This window comes from Octodon degus, unplaced genomic scaffold (assembly GCF_000260255.1).
Source record: "Octodon degus isolate 3935 unplaced genomic scaffold, OctDeg1.0 scaffold00123, whole genome shotgun sequence".
Classification (NCBI taxonomy): domain Eukaryota; kingdom Metazoa; phylum Chordata; class Mammalia; order Rodentia; family Octodontidae; genus Octodon; species Octodon degus.
The window spans coordinates 4,432,609-4,453,781 of NW_004524699.1; the positions used below are offsets into that span (position 1 = coordinate 4,432,609).

Here is a 21,173-nt window from a genome sequence, read left to right on the forward strand (position 1 = left end):
GAAAAAAAAAAAAAAAAGAAAGAGACAGTTCTTTGTCAGGGCAGACATGGCATAACTATTTTCAACTCCAGTGTTTTGAAACAACATTGGTTACTTTGAGTCAGCTGTTTCATAAAGTAGGAAGAAAAAACCAAATGTGTGGGTTTGATAGGTAGTTTTGCCAGTTACAAACCAAGGTTGAATGCAGAGTGCTGCATCATTTCTTTCCAAAAAGTTTATTTTCTCGGTAAATACAGAATAAAAACCTGTAAAAAAAAGGAACCTGAAAATCATAATTTTAATCTATGATAGAGCATGTCTTGAGTATCTCCAGAATTTTCCCTTTTTTTTTTTTTTTTTTTTCCTTTTCTGTTTTCCTGGTGGTGGTTGTCATGTTCTCCATGTATATTTGGAGCCAGGGATGGATTTGGGCTGGTGGCTCAGGGCGGAGCTGTCCCTGCGCTTGGTTCCTGCTGGCATAGCCCAGTTTATCTCCTCCTCGCCCACCACATCTCCCTTCAAAAGCTCCGCACCTCATTATCTCTACAACCTGAGTGAATTTGCCAATTAATTGATGTGTGGGAGGGAAGGCATCTGCTATTGTAAAAATCTTTAAGGGTGGCAGTAAAGCTTGAAATAAAATTAAGTGTTACCGTAGTAAACTATTAGTCCCCAGGTGATGGAGTGCCGTTTGTCATACACAGCAGGACTCACATTTTCAGGACCTGCTTACCTCAGAGGCCCTCTTTTTTTCCCAGTATAATTTTTATTTTCATTAAAGGAATACAATCACATCATTAAAAAGGCAAGTGAGCAACACTATGAAATTTGTCACAGACATGTGGGTCCTTTGCCTGTGTGTCTCCAACCCACTTCTCAGAGGCCATTCCTTTCACTTTTCTAGCTGATTCCATGAATTCTTACCTACCTGCCCCTAAATAACTTGCTGTTTCAGAGTGCTATTTAAGATGTTATCTGTTGACTCCGCAGTGGAAGGTGGCAGAGTAGTAGTTAACTCCCATTACCACCCACTTCCCATGACTTTCCTTTGACCAGTAGCTAGTTTTCCCATAATTGTGACGGTGGGCCTGGGTTTTAGCTGAGCTGCATGGTGTACTTTGGCTGTTTTTCCTTGTGAAGGCTGAGCATAGAGGGGTGTCCTACTGTCCCCGGTACAGGTGTGCTCCTGTTTTCAACCTGTCTCAGTCAGCCTGACTGTCGATGACATTGCCTAGCAACTGATGGGAGCAGGAGTCTGTGTACTGAAAAAAAATTTAAGAGACCCACCTTCTTTTTCTTGCCCTGTTCCCAGACTTCTGTGACACTGGGTATCACCTCTTGGTCTCGGAAAACTCTTCAGTGCAGGCCAGCTTGATTTTTATAGACATCTTCCTCCCTTGCACGCCAGCTCTCCCCTCTGCGCAGGGTGAGCTTTCAGCCAGCTTCCCTCTGCTGGGGCGTGCTGTTCCATCTGCTTCCTGACTGCTGAGACTTGGTTGACCTCTCTTTGTTGCGTCTCTACTTCTACTTCAGTCCCTTGCAGGCCTGTACCTTTGTGTTCTTCCACTCACCCTAATTGTAGCTTTCAGGGAGTGGTGGCTGTTTTCTGCCACCTCAGCCACCAGGCCTCTGGCACCTGTTTGCAACATGTTGCTTTGTTTGGCACACACGTGTAAGGCATGTTGGCTTTGTGTCTTACAGAACACTGATTGAATGGACCTATGTTTCTTACAAAGTGCCTCCTCTTCACCATTCCATTCTAAGAACACTTGGCATTCTTAATGGAGCGCTAATGTCTCTGGGTCCCTAATACTCTTTCTAAGGGAGCTGTACAATGCCAGAGAGGTGGTAAAGCACTGAGCTCCCTGAAGGAAAGGCCAGGCCTGTTCCCAGTTCACCCATGGTGCTTTAACCCCCTTCTCTTCTCACAGGCGTGCTTTCTTGCTGCCTTGGCTGTGAGCAGTCCACTTGTCTGAGTGTAGTAGTTCACAGCAAGAGTGCATGGTGGGTGATGACACTGTTCAAAGGGGAGTGTTCCAGAGAAACAGAGTTGCCCGTGGCATCAGGTCCACTGTCCTTGAGCAGCTGGGGAGAGTATAGCTCTGCTGCCTGGTTCCTATGCAGCTGGCCCTGTGTCTGGGTGTAGTGGGGTCGCTTGATCCCCTGCCCTGCCTCCCATGGTGGCAGTTTGTGCCATTGTCTCCACCAGATGGACAGGTAAAGCTTTTTGCGTTTCTCTCTGTGTCTGAAAACCAGGACATAAGCTATCGATTTGTTAAGTCGTCTGCTTTGGGAAACCCTTGCATTTCTCTGTGGAAATGCATCCTGCTTCAGTGTACCTTTCTGCTACCTTAGCAGCAACAGCTCGCATACAGGACTGGCTGACCTGTATATCTTGATTGCAACTTTTGGACCTTGCCCTGCTTGCTGCTTTTTTTTTTTTTTTTCAAGGGTAATGTAAAATGCAGCTCACAAGCTTCTTTCAGACCTTATTAAAACATTATTCCCCCTGCCTTGTTCCCAGATTTCTGTGCTTAATCATAGAAAGGCAGCTTGTTCAAATATACATTATTCTTGTTTGGAAAACTCAGTTGGCTTGTCTCCCTTGCCAACCCTTCCATATTTTGTAACCCTGCTTCATTGAGGCAGTACTTATTAAATATCATAATTTGCTCACTGGAGAATTATTTGTAAACTTAATTAACTCTGTCAGTGTGTGAGTTCATTTTCTCCTAATTTCAGGCTCCCTGGTCCTGGTTTCCTAGACTCTGTCCTGTGTCTGTTAAAGACTTTGTAAATAGTTTTGAAATGCCAGTTGGTGATATATGGGTCTCTTTAACATTTCTTTGATTTATGTGCAGTGCTGTGGAAAAAGGCAAAGAAAGCAAATTATATGGCGAAAAATGTTGCCAATCTTTACTTTTTTACCCTTAGTTTTAAAAAGTACACTTATCAATCACATCTGATGGATTTTCTTTTTTATAAAGATTGAAAATTTAACTATTTAAAGACCCTTGTAATGCACGTCTTACATTTGCTAATCAAGTGTAGCTTAGCACTGGGGTAGGGGACAGAATTCCAAAAGCTCTTGTTGTTCTCTTTGTCCCTGTCCTGCTTCTACCACTCTTCAGAGACATCTATGTGCATGAAAAGTTCAGATTTCTGATAGCAGTTGGGAAGAGGAAAGGCACTCCGTGCCAGAAGTGTAATGCTCATGTCCAAGACCCAGAGTCCACTCCGTGGTCCAGTAAGAGGCTGGATCTCGGTGAATAGTGCCCTGTCCAAGGTTTTTCCCTCTGGTGTGTGTTTTGATGGTTTCCAGGTAGATACTGACTTCCTCATCCAGTCAGTGAGTCAACAAATATTTTTTGAGAATTTACTCTACTGGCTCTCAGATTTCTAAGAGCCACATGGGTTGCTTGTTATAATGCAAATTTGCAGGTTCCTTGTCTGACCCAATACAATTGAGGTTTAACCTGGCAGGCTCTGTGGATGGTTTTAATGCAGAGGAGGCCCAGCCAACTTGGGCAGCTCACTCACCCTCTACTGTGTGGCGCAGGCCCACAGCTCCTAATGCCAGGGTTTGGGAGTCAGGATGTGTTTGGCTTTAGAATATTTTACACTATAGAAAGGTAGCATGGTCCATATATCACATACTGCATTAATTTCTCTAGCAGGAGCTTGGGCAGGACCCTGTAATCAAATATTGTGTAACAGACATGTCTGACTCTTCACACTAAGTGAGATAAATTAAGGTTTAAATAGACACACATCATTTCATGTCAGGTTTTGCTGCCACCAATTCTGGTCCCTGCATTGATGAGAAAGTTTTTGATTTTGAGGACTTGGACACATTTTTATATTGTGAAAAGGAAGTTTTGGCCCTGTGCTGGCAGATTGTTTTCCCAGTCCTGTGTTCTGGTGTGAGACAGCAGACGGTAGTGAGTGCAAAAGTACACATTCGTACCCTGGTACCAGGCAGAGTGTCCTGGCGTAGCGCTGGAAGATGCTGTTGGGGCCAGGAAGCTGAGTAAGGCCTGTGGACAGGGACCCTGGAGCTGTTTACTGGACTGCAGAGAACCGTGTCTCCATTTTCCAAGTAGCCAGGTTGTGGACATCTGTCCTTTTCCCCACAGAGCCTCACAACAGTTCCCTCCTGACTGGGTTGCCTGAGTGTGGCTGCTCACAGAAGACACCTCTAGGGCGACGAGGGACATTGAGTCCTTGCTGTGCCTGCATGGTTTTGGTGACCTTATGTGCACTCAGAACTCAAACTCCTGCCATACTTTGAAGCTTCCTTCATGTCTCCTCTGGCTGTCTCCCACTAGCGGAGCATTCATTTACTCATTTATTTAAAAACATTTGTTGAGGGCTGGCCAAATAGCTCAGTGGACGAAAGTACCTGCTCAGGCAGGTACAGGGACCGGGGTTCGATCCCTGGCATGCCATGCCAGCCCTGCCCCTGGGGCACGCTGAGACAGCCAATGAGACCGGGCATGGTGGCGCGCACCTGTAATCCCAGCACTTGGAAGGCTGGAGGATCACCATGAGTCTGATCTATGTAGTGAGATCCTGTAGACTCTGTACTAAATACACACACACGCACACAAACACACACACACCCCATGTATGTTGAGTGCGTGCTATGTTCTGGTTGCCTCATCTGAACCCCAGAGCCAGGCTGTCCACATTTCATCTTGGCCCTGCCATTTGACATCTGTGCCTCACTGTCCTTGTCAGTGAAATAGGGGTGATAGGAGGAGCAGCTGCCTTAGAAGATAGTCGTACAGATTTTACCTGGATTACATGGATTAGACTAGTACTGTGTATACTCCAGCTAAGCCTGTTGTGTAGTGTTTTCTATTGTTAGGATACACGCCAGTGTGGACAATGAGGATATAGCAGTGAAGCTGAGAGGAAGTGTCTGCCTTTGGGAGCGTTTGTAGAAGGATCTTGACCTTCTGCAAGTAGAGGCATTTCTCCCAGTAGTTGCCCATGTCTCCATTCTACACCCATCAAGCTACCCCAGTCCTGGTGGGCAGTTGCTGAGTTCCCACCGAGGCCCTGCGTGAGTCTGTGGGGCCTCTGGCACTTGAGGCACACAGTGTAGGAGAGTAAGGATGTGCGTGCAGTCCCATCTGTTGTGTGCGGTGGTCAGCCCTGTAAGCGGTGCTTATGGAAAGTGGCAGACTGGCTTGGGTGAGCTTGAGTTTTTGCTTCTATGTGCCCAGCACTGAGAAGGAAAGGTGGCTGATTCGGATGCAGCATCACTCTTGTCTTCTCACTCCAGGCCTCAGGGAGGCTCCTTGCCATGTCTGAGCTTGTCTACCCCACGACAACATGCTGTTAAAGTGCCATTGGGACTTTCCCTGCTGCCTGCTGCTGCTGCTGCTGCTGCTGCTGCTGCGCATTTTGGTTGCTTGGCTTGTTCTTCATAGCCACACAGCAAAGTGCATCTGGCTGCAGAGCCTCATTCGAGGAAGTAACTTGTGTCCAGAGCTAGCTTCTTTCTGTGTATGGCCCCTCCCCAGACCCTCTCACGCTCATCCCTTCTGAGGTCCATGTTAGGAGGCAAGCCCTCTGCCCAGGTCACGGGCTTCCTTGTGGTGACTCAGCATGTGGGGTTCTTCATGTCATCTGGTTGGACGAGTTTTAAGGGTGCGCTCTGTGCCAGCTGCTGCCTAGTGCTTTCCGTGTCCTTACTCTTCACTAACTCCAAGTGCCTGCCTCTGGTTTATATTTAGTTGACTACACACAGGTAGTCTTAGTTAAGCATAGTAAAAGTCTCACTGCCTGCTGAGGTTACTTGATCTGTAGGAGATTCACTCTGATCTGTTGTTTGTTTTAAACCAGAAACATTCTCATGGTTTATCTGTATGACTTGGACTTTTTTTCTTCCAAGGGGGAATCTCACAGCCCTGTGTTGTATGGGGGAAAAATCCTGCCACAGAGGCTGGCAGCTACTTGCTTCTTCTCCTACTTCTTGTATAGATGATCACAGTCTACTCAGACCCACAGCAACCTCCCACAGTTCTGCAGGGAGACCAGTACTGTGGGCATCTGGAGAGGGATGTCGACCTTTCAGCTCGCAGGACTTTGTTAGGTGCATACGGAGTACTCCTTAACTTGCTGGTGTAATGTATCAAGGTTGAGCCAACATCCTGGGTGCTCAGGTTGGTGTAGATTAGAAAGAAAACAGTTGCCACAGTATGTTAGTAGCCTCCCAACTAATCCTGTGAGTTGTTCATTTAGCATGCTGACAAGATTCCTGCGAGGCTTGTGCACTTGTCCCTTTTTTGTTGTGCACAATGTTTATATTCCCTCTGTGAAGTTTGAACAGGTACATAATACATTTTAATTCCTTTTTTCTCCCCTTTTCTCTCCCTTTCTTCGCCTTCTGTCTCGATCCCATTCCCATTTGAGAAAACTCTGTCTCCCTACTTCCTGTTATCTTTTGTTTTGCTCTTTATTTGGATTTCTCATGAAGAGAAACCACACAGTGTCTAAGCTTGGTCTGATTTATTTCATTTAGCATTATGGTCTCAGAGTGCATCTATTTTCCTACAGATGGGTTTTCCTTCATTTTGTGGAGGGTTTTACTCAGCATTGGCCGGGGGACATCTCAGGTGACTCAGTCATCTCAGGTGACTGCGTCCCTCAGTTATAGAAGAAGAGTTGTGCAGCGTACTTTCTTCTCACTGCAGCGCCTCGCTTAGAACAGCTTGGTGGGTGCCTGGCTTCCTTCTGTGTATTACACTGATGAGCCTGTTATCTGAGATGCTTAGGGTGACAGTGTTCGATTAAAAAGTGATCCTTGCCACTTTTACTGGAGGAGGGCATTTCTGGGCATAGTCCCTTCAGAAAGTTGCAAGCATGACTCTTGTCCATGCCGCCCGCCTTGCAGGGCAGGACTTTGGGCTTGAGGCTTTTTTACTGACTCCATCACTACTTAATTCTGACGACAGCCATTCTGCTTTCCTCAGTGCCTCCCTCCATGGCGTTGGTGGGTAAGAAAACCCTTACAGCCTGCTGTGGGGAGTGTACCCAGTGAATGTAAAAAACACTCGGTCCCTACCACGTGCACCTGAAATTACTCATCAGCCCGATTAGAAGAAGCAGGCTCGGGAAGGTCAAGAGATACCCAGAACCCAGCTTGTAGAGCTGCTGTCTGGCTGCTGTGGGACCACACTGTCCCTAGGGCTCAGCCTGTGCTGTGTCATGAGAGTGCAAAGGAAAGAGAGCACCACCTCCTCACAGACCTCTTTCCCCTTTCCCAGAGAGAATGCTGTTAAAAACAACCAGGGAAAAAGTACTTCCTAAGTGCTGTTGGCCCTTTTTGGGTCCCTGGTCTCCAGACTCAGCAGCTGTCTGCTGACCTCCACTTCTGTTGTCCTTAGTGTTTCTGCCGCAGCAGTTGTGCATCTGTCTTCACTCTCTACTGCACCGCCTTGCCTTCTTCCTTAGCAAGGGCGTTGGGAGAGCTGATCAGGTCCTGCATTTGTAGCTGCTCACCGCCCCAGCACAGCGCTGGTGTTTGAGGGTTGCAGGGAAGCTACTGGGGCTGCACCTTCTGGTGCACAGTTTGATGCCCAAGACAGGCCTTTCATGGACGGAGGACGGGGAGTTCTGTGACCTCCCCAAGGAGCCCTGTGTGCCCTAGGCCAGGGCGACTTAATTTTTCTCTCCCAAGGAGTAGCCCTGCTTCATATTACCTGTAAATGAAGATACTTATAATAATCTAATCATTATTTTTATTAGATTGGTAATTTAAAAAAAAACATGTTCACTAGTTTATATACCTTGCAAAGGACAATGCTTAGAATTGGGTGTCTAGAGTTGACATATACAAATGTCCAGTGTTTTTCATTGTACTCATTTCTTAGCTGAAAAATCTCTACTTTGGGAAAAAAATATTCAGAAAAGATGTATTGTATGTGGTATTAGCTTTTCCCCATGCCTCAACTGTGAATGTTCGTGGAGAATGACAAATGTAGTTCTCTGTGTGGATCAGCATTTGAGTACCTGTCTGAGCTCTAGCACAGCATTGGATTTCGACTGACATCAGACAAGCGGACTTCAGGGCTCTTCCAAACCTCCTCACTAACTGCCTAATTGGCAAAATCATTGCAGTTCATAAGTATAATCCTACCATTGTTGAGTTTTATAGTAGGCAGTAAAGCTCAGGCTGTGTTTTTATAGAGAAACCTTTATAATATAGCAATTCAATGTTACACGGGACCTTAACCCTAGCCTTGCTTTGCAGACTGTTGATCCAGGTCTCACGCATTCATTTAGAAACTAAGATTGTGTGTTTCTGGAAGGATGGAAGTAACTCTGGATACACCATTCTTTCCTGCTACTTCAGTCTTTGGTCAGTAAGAGAGAAAAGTCAAATACTCATTTTTATTGGGTGCGGACCTATAGGGTATAAGTGGGTAAGCATCTGGGCAGTTGAAGCCTAGTTGGCATGAGACCACGATGGCTTACCTCGTCATGGACTGCTTCCTCTAGTGGGAACACAAGCCAGCCTACCTGGTGTTGTCACCATCACCACCACCTTTTAGTGCTGTGTTCCAGGGCTCTCACTTCTGCACCATCAGAGTTTGCCTTGCCCACATCTTAAATGGCTGTATGCCTTCCCTCTATAACAAAATAATAGACTGGATGGCTCAAACAATCTTTCTTTCTAATTTATGTATTTGGTTCAGGATCTCACTACACAGCTTGGACTTGGGGTGATCCTCCTGTTTTCAGCACTGGGATTATAGGCGCGTGTCATCAGGCCTGGTCTTACGACCTTTATTTTTACAATAGTAGAGGCTAAGATCTATATGCCAGTAGTTTTGGTGTTGGGTGAGGCCCTCTTGCAGTTTTACAGCTGGTCACCTTCTTGCTATATCCTTACCCTGTGGAGAAGAAAAATTCTGGTCTCTTTCTTTTCTGCTCAGTGCATGAATCCCTTCATAGGGACTTTTCCCTTATGACCTCATCCAACCCTAATTCCTTCCAAGGACCAGATACCATGACATTGGAGATTAGGCTTTTAACAAGAATTTAAAGGGGGCAAACATCTGGCCCATAATATTAGGAAGCTGTGCAACATCTCTTACATTGTGACCCTGTGGGTTGTTCTCTGAGACCTTGTGAGGCACCTGGGGTGATGTGAGGGGTGGTTAAAGGGAGACAGGGCAATAGGCACCCTTGTTTGCCTTCTGCTTCGCGTTTACTGCTCATCTTTCCTTACTGTGTTCTTGAATCCTTCCTCTCTGCCTATGCAGATGTCCCTGCAATGGGTGTTCCTCCCTGTCTAGCCACATTGACAGTTGTTTTGTTAGTGAATCTTGTGATACAGGCGTGATATCCCTCCTAGCTGATTGGCAGTTTGCCAGTATGATAGCATGCATGCAGCTGTAGTGCAGACAGGAGCAGTTGTGGAGAAAGGCCTGTTAATAAAGGTGTGAGCTCTGGAAAGTTCCAGTGGAGCAGTTCTACCCAGCCCTACACATTGCAGCTATTTAGAAAAAGACTGCTGTCCATCCTGTCTACTTCTGTGATAGCTTTTGAAGTTTGAATATCTGAGGATTAATATGTAGGAAAAAAACAAACCCGCATGACATTTAGCACATAAATAGTGCACAGTTGAGCAGGAAGCACAGCCCTGATGTGGTGTTCTGCTTTCATAGTAATTGAAGGCCTAAAGCCCAGCTTCCCAAGAGAGAGCAAATAGGCAAATAAATTGGAGGCCTCCCTCTTATGGTTATTGATACCATTTTGATCAAGTGGAAAGATTATTTACCCATAAAAGGCCAACTGTAAGGTTTTTTGTTTTTTAACCACTAGCTGGCTATTTGAAAGAAGTTAGGAGATAAAAGAAGGAAAAAAGCTAATATCATTATCTGATACTTAGATTAAAACCCAATCAAAACACTTAGATTCATGATTTTTTCTGTAGCTGTTTTCCTTGGCACAGATCATAGGAGGAAAGCTTGCCTGTATTTTTGCTCAGAGTTATGCTCAGAAGAAGAACCAGAGGTTTATCAGAATATGCAGCTCTTTCTCATTAGCTGGAAATAAAATGTATTTCAATAATGAGGGGCAAAGGTCTTTGCAACTCAAAGTTGTGACAAAGTGTCCCTGGCTTTGCACATGCCTTGGTTCCAGTTGAAATGTAATTCTTCGGAAAAATGTGACTGTGTGAGGGTCTTAGGTTAGCACCTCCCTGTACCCCCCACCAGGTGGACATCCCAGCCCTGGGGGTGTGACTTGACTCAGGCACGTGTGCTGTGGCCAGTCCAGGTGTTGGGTGTTCTTAGACTGTGGCCGTGGGTTTTGGCGCGTTGTTACCCCTCGGAGAGATTTCCAGTGAGCTTGAGCCCGCCAGGTGCCGTTCAAGTCAGTGATCTGTTGGGGCAGTCCCAGAGAGAATTCTTTGGTAAAAACAAATTAGCCATTAGGCAGTACTATAATTGTCCCTTCATGGTATAATAGCTAGGGAGCAGCATCAAAGCTGCTAAAAAGGTTAAATATGTTACTGCTGAGCATAGAATTTAGATTTTCTGACAATATTGAAGTTGCTGTGGTTTTGTAATTTCTTTTCTCTGAGATATTTAATGATGAACGTTACAACCCTAAAACAATGGGGCTTCACACTCCCTAAGACTCACCATCTCACATGCACCTGGAACCATTCAGAAGGAAAAGTGTGTGCAGCATCTCAGCGCTTAAAAGAGGCAAGCGCAGGGCACGCCCAACAGCCACGTGATGCTGCTGCTTCTCTTTAGTGTCATGTAGTTAATTCCCTGTTAAGGAGGGACAGGAGCAGATTTCCTTCCTGGGGTGGGAATAATTGACACCACTTCTGCTCCCTGCTGGGTGAGTCCTGGCTGGCCTGGCTTCGTTTCACAGGTGTGTCCCATGACATCTAGAATCTCCTCCCCTGTGAATGGGGTTGGGTACAGGTGGAGTTGGCCTCTCTTATGTTAGGATTCTGTGATTCCGCAGGACTCAGACACAAGGACTGAGACACACTAGCCTTTGGGGAGCTGGAATCAGAGGTTTCCTTCATGCTGTGCTGTGATGATGAGCACCTGCAAAGCATTGTTGTGTTTGCTTTTGAAAGAGGCCAACCTTGAGGACAGTCAGATGGAGCCGATCTGGTCTCTGGATTGTGACAATGCCAAGCAGGCCACAGTAGTCTTGTTAACCTGCCAGTCTGCCTGTCAGTTGACAAACTCGTTAGCAGCTGTTGTGTGCAGTGCACATTGTAGAGCGTACAGAGCAATTGATGACCAGGTAAGCCTGCTCCTACAAAGTCTCTAGGTGCCCAGCTTCACACTTGGAGCAAGAGTTGGCACAAAGCTGCTTGGGTAGTAGCTGTGTGCTTGGAGAAAGGAAATTGGCAAGAGTGACTGACAGGGATGATGGGTTTCCTGCTCTACTCTTTGTCCTATGGGCCATGTATTACAGCCTAGGGCTGTCCTGTTCCTTGTCTTTAGGTTTGATTACTGGTCATACCAGTGTGTCTTGCTAGTGTTCTTAGAAATGTACTCATAAAGTGAATTTTAAGATAAAGTGAGTCATACTTTAAGGTCAGAAGAACACTCCTCTCCCCTTCAGAGAAGACTTCAGTGAATCCTTGAAAAGGAAATAATAATTTTTGTAGAAGCCCGAATCAAATCTTGATTGATCTGACTTGTAAGTGTGGAGATGGTTGAATGTCATATTCTTAAAGTGGAACCCAGTGGCCTGGCTAGAGAAGAGATGCATAGGTGGACCCCAGAGATCGAAGCTTGTAGTGCAGTGGAAGGACCAGGCCTAGCTGAATACTGGCTTTGCTGGTGATTGAACATATTTCATTTTCTTCTGTTTTCTTCTCATAGTAGAGGCCATTGTAAGGCCTCTGTTTCCTTTATTTTGGAGCAAGTAGAGGCGTTCAGACCAATGTGAAAGACATCAAGCTACTGGAGGACTAATCAGATCACTGATCATTGGATTTAAGTTAGAAACTTTAAACATGAGTCCCAATCTTATATTCTTTCATGTCATTTATTCTCAGTATATTATTTGTAATCCTAACTATGTTAAACAGCCTTTGACCCTAGGAGTTCAGACTCTTTGAAGATTCTGCAAAGACCCGCTATCCAAGGGAGGAAGTTTTTGTTGAGCCTGTGACTGTGTCAGAGGAATTTCTTGCCTACTTTACGGTGAAGCCACAAACTCTCTTAACTCTTTTAGAGACCCAGAGGACTCCAGTGTTAGAGTCAGCGGATTCTTGGAACAAGTATAATGCATGTCTTGCAGATAGGGAAGAATGATGGTGAAGACACCCAGCTCTTGTGCTAGCCAAGCCCAGGAGCACATTTCCCAGGAGGAGGTGGACAGAGGCCCTTAGTCTGTGCATTGGTTGCCAGCACCCTACCTGACAGACAGCACATGGGGCTTTGCACTTGTTTAGTATCAGTAAACATTACTTTTTTTTTTTTTTTTTTTTTTTTTTTTTTGATGGAACTGGGGATTGAACTCAGACCCTGGCACTTGCCAGGAAGCGCATACTCCACTGACCCATCTCCCTGAGCTGAATAATTTCAAAATTATTCAGCAAATGAAACTTTTCCAGATTTAAAATTGGTCTTTATCGCATATCTGTAAGTTGTTGAGATTTTCCTGAGTGTAGAGATAATTAGTAGATTTAATTGATTAGAAAAGGCTTTGAATTGAGAACTTGGAAAAATCCTAGGTCATTCATGGAAAAGAGAAGACTAAAATGGATAGAAAGCAAAATGTAAGTGAAGGATATTGTCTGATTGCTCCAGAGGACAGGCCGGGATGGCTGTCCCATGGAAGGGTCCCTCCATGGTCAGCGAGGACCCCTTCCCACATACCACGTAAGCGCTCCCATCCTCTTAGGTGTAAAGGAGAAGTTAAGAGTAGATGGTTTTATTTTCCTTCCTCTTTCATTTTATTCTTGCTGGTTAGTGAAGAAATGGTCTTGGATAGGAAAACTACATTAGAATTTTAGTAAGTTGCTTTTTAAAATAAAGTTGTTTCCATGCCACAGACATTTGGAGAGGAGTATGTTTATTGAAATACACTTTTATAGAAAATATTACAGAATCTGTAATTGAAAACTTATGGCAGTATTTTGTGGAGTGAGATGTTCTCAATGTTAATTTGTGGATTTGCTCCGAACTCCCTTCTGCTGTTTTAGAACCATTGGCTGAGTGAACATTTTCCAAGAGTCTTTTCAGATCTAAACTATGTTTCATGGAATGGAGTGTTTGGTGCTTAAATAATGTATAAATCCAGTTGGACAGGAGCTGCCTGTCAGTTTTATTAACTTTGACCTTTTCTCCCATTATAAAGGTGGTTCAGTTAATATTTAATGGGCCCCTTATAGATCTTGACAGTCGGAGCCATGTTCCTGGAAACTGGGATCTGTATATATGATTAACAAATGTCACTTAATCATTATGAGTCAGCTCGCAAGGGCAGATTTTGTTTTGGGAGAAGAAGAATCCTTCCACCTACATGTGCTTGTAGAGCTGCACTATATGTTGAGACCGTCTAGGATGGTAAAGGGCTCGCTGGAACCCTAGGAGGGGAGGCAGCAGTTTGCATGCACTTGTACTGTGTGGACTTTTTTTTATTTGAGCAGATGATCCGAATGATGCCAGGTGGGCCCAATCCCCTGCTGCTGTGCGTCATTAGCAGGACTCTGCCTCTCAGAGAGTCAGGAGGGCTGGAATGGCTGAGCTTGCATGGACGAGGAAGGAGAGCCAAAGGGAGCTGATTCCTTGAGCCAGGAGGGCCCTGCCAAGCTGTCTTCCCTTTAATTCCATAAAGCCCCGTGCATATTGCATTCATTGCAAATTCTGGTGGGGAAGATCGAAACCCAAGCAGCTGACATTTTGAAACATTGTCTTTCAAACTTGTACTGTCCCTTGCTTCCATTGATTTCCCATTTAACAAATCTGTAGGAGAAAACCAAATTTGAGCAAAATTCATTGGTCTAAGATGAGTTGTTAGAGCCAAATTGTGCCCCCCCTTTCCACCCTGAGAAGAGCTCTTTTTCTATTATGAAGGCGATACGTCTTTGTCTTGAGTTGTGCGGACATAGGCTCCCACAGCAAATCGACCAAGTAAGTCAGGAGCCTGTTCAGAAGCAGGGCGGATGCTCCAGACCCAGACATTCCAGTCTTACTGGGTCACTGATTATCTTCATTTTTATAGCCACTTGCAAGGAGCAGATCATTTTAACTGACTTTGTTTTCTTCACTCTCTATTTGTGCCCAGTCCTGTGGCTTTAGGTGAGGCCATTCATTTTTCAGAACCTTACTGCCCTTTGCATCCAGGCCCCGGCTCCTTATATATGGTCGTCACTAGTTTCATTATCACCAGCTATACTGTAGCTGGTTCAGTAAAGAAAATCTATGCTTTGGAAGAACATTCTGAAAAGAAATTACTTCGTGTGTTTAGTTAGTTCTACATGGATTTCTTTTTTTTGGGAGGGGCGGTACCAGGGATTGAAGTCTGGACCTCGTGCTTATAAGGACATAGCTCCCCCCCACCCATTATTGTACCAGTCGCAGTTAAGTAGAAATGAAATAGATTTCTCCACCAGTCCTCCTCAGCGATCCTGTATCCGTTCGGATGCCGTGCTTGCCAGACAGGTGCTTAAGCTGCAAGCTATTTCCCTGGCCCTTGTTTTTTGTTTCTTTGAGGCAGGATCTTGCTATGTGAGCCAGGGATGGCCTTGAGCTCACTTTGTAGCCCAGGCTGCCCTCCAATTCACAGCCATCTTTCTGCGGCAGCCACTTGAATGCTGGGATTATGGGTGTGTGCCACCATGCCCGGCCTGAATGTGTGTGTGGGAGAGGAGGAAATGTTGGATGCTGTAAGTGGGCTCAATCCTCAGCTTGGCCTTTGCACATTTGAGTGTTTTATTTACATCTGCTCAAAATTGGTGCACCCTTCAAGGCTACTTTTATTATGGAGAGATTGATGACAGCTCTTAGATCTGAAGTACAAAAGCATAGGATTAAAATAAGAAGGTAAATGTCATTGTCACATGTTGGGTTGGATATACAGTATAATTTATTTGGCAATGAATGAGAATTGTTAGTTGTTTTTAAGTCAAAGTGGGAGGCTGACTGCATTGGGGCATGAGGGAGGTTTCTACAGTGATGGAAATTTCTCTATCTTGGTTGGAGTGCTGGTCACGTAGATGCATACGTTTTCTCAAAACTTGCCAGACCGTACACTTAGAACATACGCATTGTATTTTATCCAAACTGTAGCTTCAAGTGCGTATTTTAAAGTCTTGTTTGGCTTAGAACTAGGCAGTGTCATTTCTCTTTTCCAACAGAGAAGTTGAAATACTATAGAAGTAAAATGATCTGTCCTAAGTAACTTCAAAGCTCAGCAGTTTGTTCAGGAATAAAGCAAAGGATGCTGGCCTGGAGCCCTTTATAAGGACATACCCCCCCCCCGCCACCCATTATTGTACCAGTCGCAGTTAAGTAGAAATGAAATAGATTTCTCCACCAGTCCTCCTCAGCGATCCTGTATCCATTCGGATGCCTTCTTGTCAGATACGAATGAGCTTGTTCTTAGGTTAGGGCTGACACTTAGACCTTCCTCCTTGAAAAAGCTGGCCCAGTCCTTCTCAGCATTGACTCATGGTGTGTTGGAGTTTGTACAATCAGCTGTGACGTGGTCCTGCTCCTGTATGTAGACTGAGGTCTGTGGGTTTCATTATAAGCAAGACATGACTGTCACAAGAGTTCCCAGAGCTTGGTCTCTACAGAAAGCCTCTGGATTTTTCTTAGAAAAGGACCTTATATTAAAATCATTGGCACAAAACATGAATGATAATGAAAAATGAAGAAAGTAGGCCGGTGTAGTGGTGCACACCTCCATTGTCAAGTTCAAGCCTGTAGAGTGTCTCAAAATATAAACCAAAATAAAAACTGAAAAGGGGCTGGGGATGTAGCCTAGTGGGAGGGCCCTGGGTTCAGTTCCCAGTAATATGAATGGAAAAAAAGATGAAAATCACCCAAATTCTGTTAGTCTTTAGAACCTCTTTTTAAGTGTCGCTGTGCTTATAGCACAGCTGTTTTTATTTTTTATTTATTTTTTTTTGCGGAACCGGGGATTGAACTCAGACACTTGGGCTTGCCAGGCAAGCGCTTATTCTACTGAGCCAACGCCCCGGCCCCAGCACAACTGTTTTTAATTCGACAAAATGACTTACAGTTATTTTCATGCTTGAACCACTTTCTTAGTTCATTGTTGGATTTCCTTGGTGTGTAATACTGTGATGAGCACCCTCGTGTTTCTTTTTATCCACTTACCTCTTTTTGAATCAATTTTTGAAGCGTATTAGTAACTGTATTTGAAGTTACTTAAAACATCGTACCAGGGTAAGGTCACGGAGTCTTGATAGCTGAAGGCTTTTTGTCCTACTTTTACAAATGTCGCCTTCCCCTTTCTTTTCTTGCAGTTGCAGTACCATGCAGGTCTTGCATCCGGCCTTTTAAATCAACAGTCATTGAAGCGCTCTGCAAATCAGATGGGAGTGTCAGCCAAGCGGAGACCAAAGGCTCAGCCCACCACCCTGGTCCTGCCGCCTCAGTGAGTGATGGGTTTGCAACCGCACGTTCGTCCTGGCTAGATGCTTGATCGTTCTTGTTTTGGGCTCATGGAAAGTTGTGTTTCTTTTAAAAATGAATTTAGTGGGAATAAAAACAAAGCGTGATGGGGTCACCATTTACACGCATGTTCATAAGGCAGCTAATATGTTTTGTTTGTGACTTTCCCATGTACTTGGAGTTTTATATATTGCCTAACATAATATTTATCTTGTCACAAATCCAAAGTTGGCAGAACATGAGGTGCTTGTCTGTATTCTACCAGGGCGGCGGCTGAGAATCGCATTTGAAAAGATGTGCATTGTCTGGGAGTGCACTAGCGCTAGCCCCAGGGCGCAGCTTGCTTGCTGCACAGAAGTGGGGATATGTGTTCTCTTCTTTTTCCGACCAGGAGCCATCCCAGATAGGTACAGCATGTGGGTCGCAGAACATACAGCGTGAAGCCTTTGCCTCACACAAGGGCATCTGCTAGCCGCTACTTCCAGAGTCCTGCAAGGCCCCTCGTGTTCCGGTCTGTGCCTGTGCTACCTCCTTCCCTCCCCTTAACAGTATTAGAACTTCTTGAAACAGTATTGCCTGTCCTTGAACTTGATGTAAACCATGTCATTTGTATCAGTTTTTTATTGTTGTTGTCTATTTTTTTATTTGGTTTGTGTTGTGGATTATATTTGGGGCCTTGTACATGCTGAGCACATGCTTGATCTACGGCCCCAGCAAAGTGTATCAGGTTTTTTCCACTCAATATGGTGTATGTTAGGTTTATCCAGGCTGTTTGTTCTTTTTTGTTGCTGTATAATATTTCTTAAAAAATATTTCTTTAACTGTGCCGTAATCGGTACATCGACTCCCTGTTTCGTGTTAGAAGACCCAGTAGGTGTGTGTGAAGACTCATCCGGTGGTATAGAGTGAGAAATGTGAGCCCTGTGGTCCCTGCCGACAGCGTCCCTGTGGCGTGCACACTCCCACAGGCCCTCCTTCCAAGGGCTGCGCCTGGCCTTCAGATACACCGCCTAGCCTGTCCTGCTCTTGTGCTCGTTTTTATTTACAGCTCTGTTTGCAAACTGCGTCTTTATATTACTTGCCCAAAAGAGCATTAGTATGTGAGATCTGATTGTTTCTTTTTGCTGAAGATCTCATTTATTTTATGTGTTTAGCACATATTTGTTGTGCCTGCTACTGTATACACTGGGCAGTTCCAGGCCTCGAGAGTGCAGCCATGAGCACTCCTAAGGCCTGGACACAGACCCAACTTTGTGGCACTTTTGTAGTAGAGGGCAGGCAGGTGGGGATGGGGAACCTAAATAAATTAATACCATATACTCCCCAGTTGTGACGAATGCTGGGAAGTAAATAAGGGGAAGAGGGAGAACTTGCCTCAGTAGAGCAGCAGCAAAAGAGGCCTCTATGAGGAGGTGACTGGAGGCTGTGGGGGAGCCCCAAGGTTTGTTCCTGTGGGCCCTTTCTCCTACTGGTGGTTGCTCTTCTGCCACTGTTTCTGCCAGAGTTCCCTCCCAGCTCACAATTGCTTCACATAGACAAACACAGACAGCTCACCTCCAATGAGTCATTTTTGTATGCTGCATACATGCACAGGCACCATGTTTTTTGAAAAGAAGCGGATTGAGAATCAGACAGCTTCTTAAGGAACACTACTCTGTTGTCATCACAAGCAGATGTGGTGATTCTGTATGCCCCAGCACTCAGCTTTTCCAGTCTGATGGGCCTTGTAGCCTGTCATTGTCCCCGCATGGATTGTCTACTGAGGCAAGATGTTGGGTGAGAAGTGAGAAACTTTCTGATGGTCCTGGAAGACTGGAGCTGAAAGTGTTTGTTGCTAACTCTCTTGACAAGAGTCACTTCTTAGCCCATCTGTTCGCCATGTGTTAATTTGCATTGGCTGGAAACCTGTTTGCAGGTGACAGGCTATTATGAGGCCTTTGTGAAACTGTTCTGGGCATCACGGCGATCAGCAGACTTTGTTCTGGGGCCAAGGGACGAAAGAGAGGTGTTCACCACTGACATTATAAATTTATAATAAATCACTCAGAATACTTAGTTTCAAAGGGGAAAGTGGTTAGTTAGTCCCAAGAATACAACAATCAAATGATTTCCTATATTTAGCAGCTTATTTCCTGCAAAAATTGACTGCTGCATTTTCACATCATTGAGCTTTTTGGGCTCACATTATCCTGGAATCCCCATTAAGAGCTGCTATCTAGGAGGCGGGATCTGTAGCCCATTTTATTGAGTACTTAGGATGTGGCGCTTATTGTTTGGTGTGGACCAGAAGGATGACACAGCTACTGACCTGAGAATATACAAACTTGGTGGAAGTTTTTTTCAAGTTAAGAAATAAAACTAGCAGTAAAACAACAAAGATAACAATAATGTCATCCTGAGAAAGGTACTGTTAAGATTTTGATGGCTATCATTCTTGAGTTTTTTCCCCTGTAGATATGTAATGTATAATTCTTAGAAACAAACTTCTTAAAAAGATTATTGTATAATACTGTTTTGTATTATACTCTACCATTGTTGAAATCAGTTGTTAATGTAAGGCAGCATAATTTGATCTATGGAATTTTGAATTTTCATATTAATAGCGATGTTACTGTTATATTCTATGCCAGCTTCCTAATTATAATTTTTTTTTTCTAAGCATGACATGGCCATAAGTTAAGTTTGTCAGTAAGGAAATCCCTTGAATTTCTTCTAAAATAACCAAATCTCCCAAGGTTGCTGTTAATTAACTATTGCTACAGAACAAGTTGACTGAGTGTTCTTAATAGCATTCTTTCTTAAGGTCTGCGGGTCAGGAACCTGGGAATGGCCTGTCTGGGCAGCTCTGCATCGGTCTCCCGTGAGTTGCAGGGGAAGGTCTGAAGCTCAGCTTCCACTCGCTCGTGGTGCAGCAGGTGGGCTGGTGCTGGCCATGGCAGGAGGCCTGAGATGGCAGTTGGCTGCTCTCAACAGCCTAAGCATGAGAGGCAAGGCTGTCCTTTTGTGACTTGGCCTCAGACAGCACAGTGTCACTTGTACTTACTTCTGAATAGTGGAGGAAGCCAGTAACACACTGCGACTGCTTCCCCATGCATCCCCCATGCCCTGGCTTTGCTCAGCTATAGACCACAGGCATGGCCAGAGTGCAGATTTCTGGGATGTGTTTGTTTTTCAAATGCAGTTGGCTTTAGCTATCTTTGAAGATGCCCATCTCTACCCCCCATTAGAAAGGTCTCAAAAATCAGCAAGAGAAGAAATGGCTGGTGTGACAGCCAGAAAGCTGCAGGAGGAGACTGCTGGATTGGGGTGTGTCACCCTGGCAAGCACCTTCTTTGCTTGGCTGAAGCATCAGTGACCCTGATAAACTCCCTCCTCATTCATCACTTGATGCTGAATCACCCCTGTCCCCATCCCCACCCCGGAGTTCTATAGGGTGAGCAGTATGTGGGATTAATGATTTATATCTTCTCCTTTTCCTTGAGGAGATGAGAACGTTTGTGCTGAAAGATCTTTCACCCATGGTGGGCAGCACGAGCTTCCTTCCATGACTCCCCAGTCTTCCTCTAAGTCTCTAGTAGCACAGATGCCATCTTTTCACAAAGAGGCTGTGTGCCGTTACTGGGTCAGGATTGCTGGCCTTGATCCTTTGGGGATGAGGTCAGCCTAGACAGTGGCCATCTCGTTTGAGCTATTTGTGTGTCTAGTGTTGGTCACTCGAACCTATGCTTGCCCGTGCTTCTGCGTCTTACCAGCAACCTTGACTTTGCAGTGTAATTCTTGGTGTGCTTCTCAGTGAAGATGGGCTTTTGCTTTGATCCGTGTATCCAGGATGAATGGCCTGTGACTCCTGGTCTCAGCAGCTAAGGAGGTTCTGGCCTTCTATGGCAGCAGAGGTAAAAGGTGCTGCACAGCTGAGTCTCGTGGGGGGGGGGGGGATCATTTCAAAATGCTACTCTGTGGCCCTAAGTGGGGCTAGGCAGGTTTTTTGTATCATGTTATCTTCCATGAAAAGGTCCTGCCTGCCAAATTAAGGACACACTTCTTTTCATGGTCTTCCAACTCCGTGGTCCCTGGGGAGGACCGGTCCATGCTGCATTTGTCATCTGGGCCCAGCCCTTGCTTTTCTAAGATGTTTTATCTGCTTTTCGCCCATGCCCCCACCATACCGTGGGTCTCCCTTCTCCTGGATCATTCTCACTAGGAGACAAAGCATGTTTGCAAAAAAAAATCTACCTTTTGTGTGAAAACTCATCTCTCCTCTTGAAAGCAGAACTCTTCCCAAGAGTTGGCTCCTTACTTACAGGTTACCACCCCGGGTAGTCCCCATTGCAGTCTCTATTCCTGTACCTGTATTTTTATCTCTAGGCCTTCACATAAACAGAATCACGTAGTGTTTCTTCCTTACTTCTAGCTTCTTTCACGCAACAGGCTGCTTTTGAATTTCACTTAGGTTGCATGTACCAGTGGCTCGTTCCACTTTGTTACCAGGTAGTATTTTTTCATGTTCCGTGGAGCCTATTGGTAGTGTTTCCTCTACATCCCAGA

At 45.1% G+C, this 21,173-nt stretch overlaps 1 protein-coding gene across 1 annotated transcript in view; it reads left to right on the top strand.

The window, feature by feature from the left end:
* Med27 (mediator complex subunit 27) overlaps positions 1-21,173 on the top strand; it is a 187,596-nt gene that overhangs the window by 48,188 nt on the left and 118,235 nt on the right. Inside the window, exon 3 of the mRNA XM_004640436.2 lies at positions 16,481-16,611. Coding sequence (XP_004640493.1) covers positions 16,481-16,611 — 131 coding nt within the window. The remainder of the gene's footprint in view (positions 1-16,480; positions 16,612-21,173) is intronic.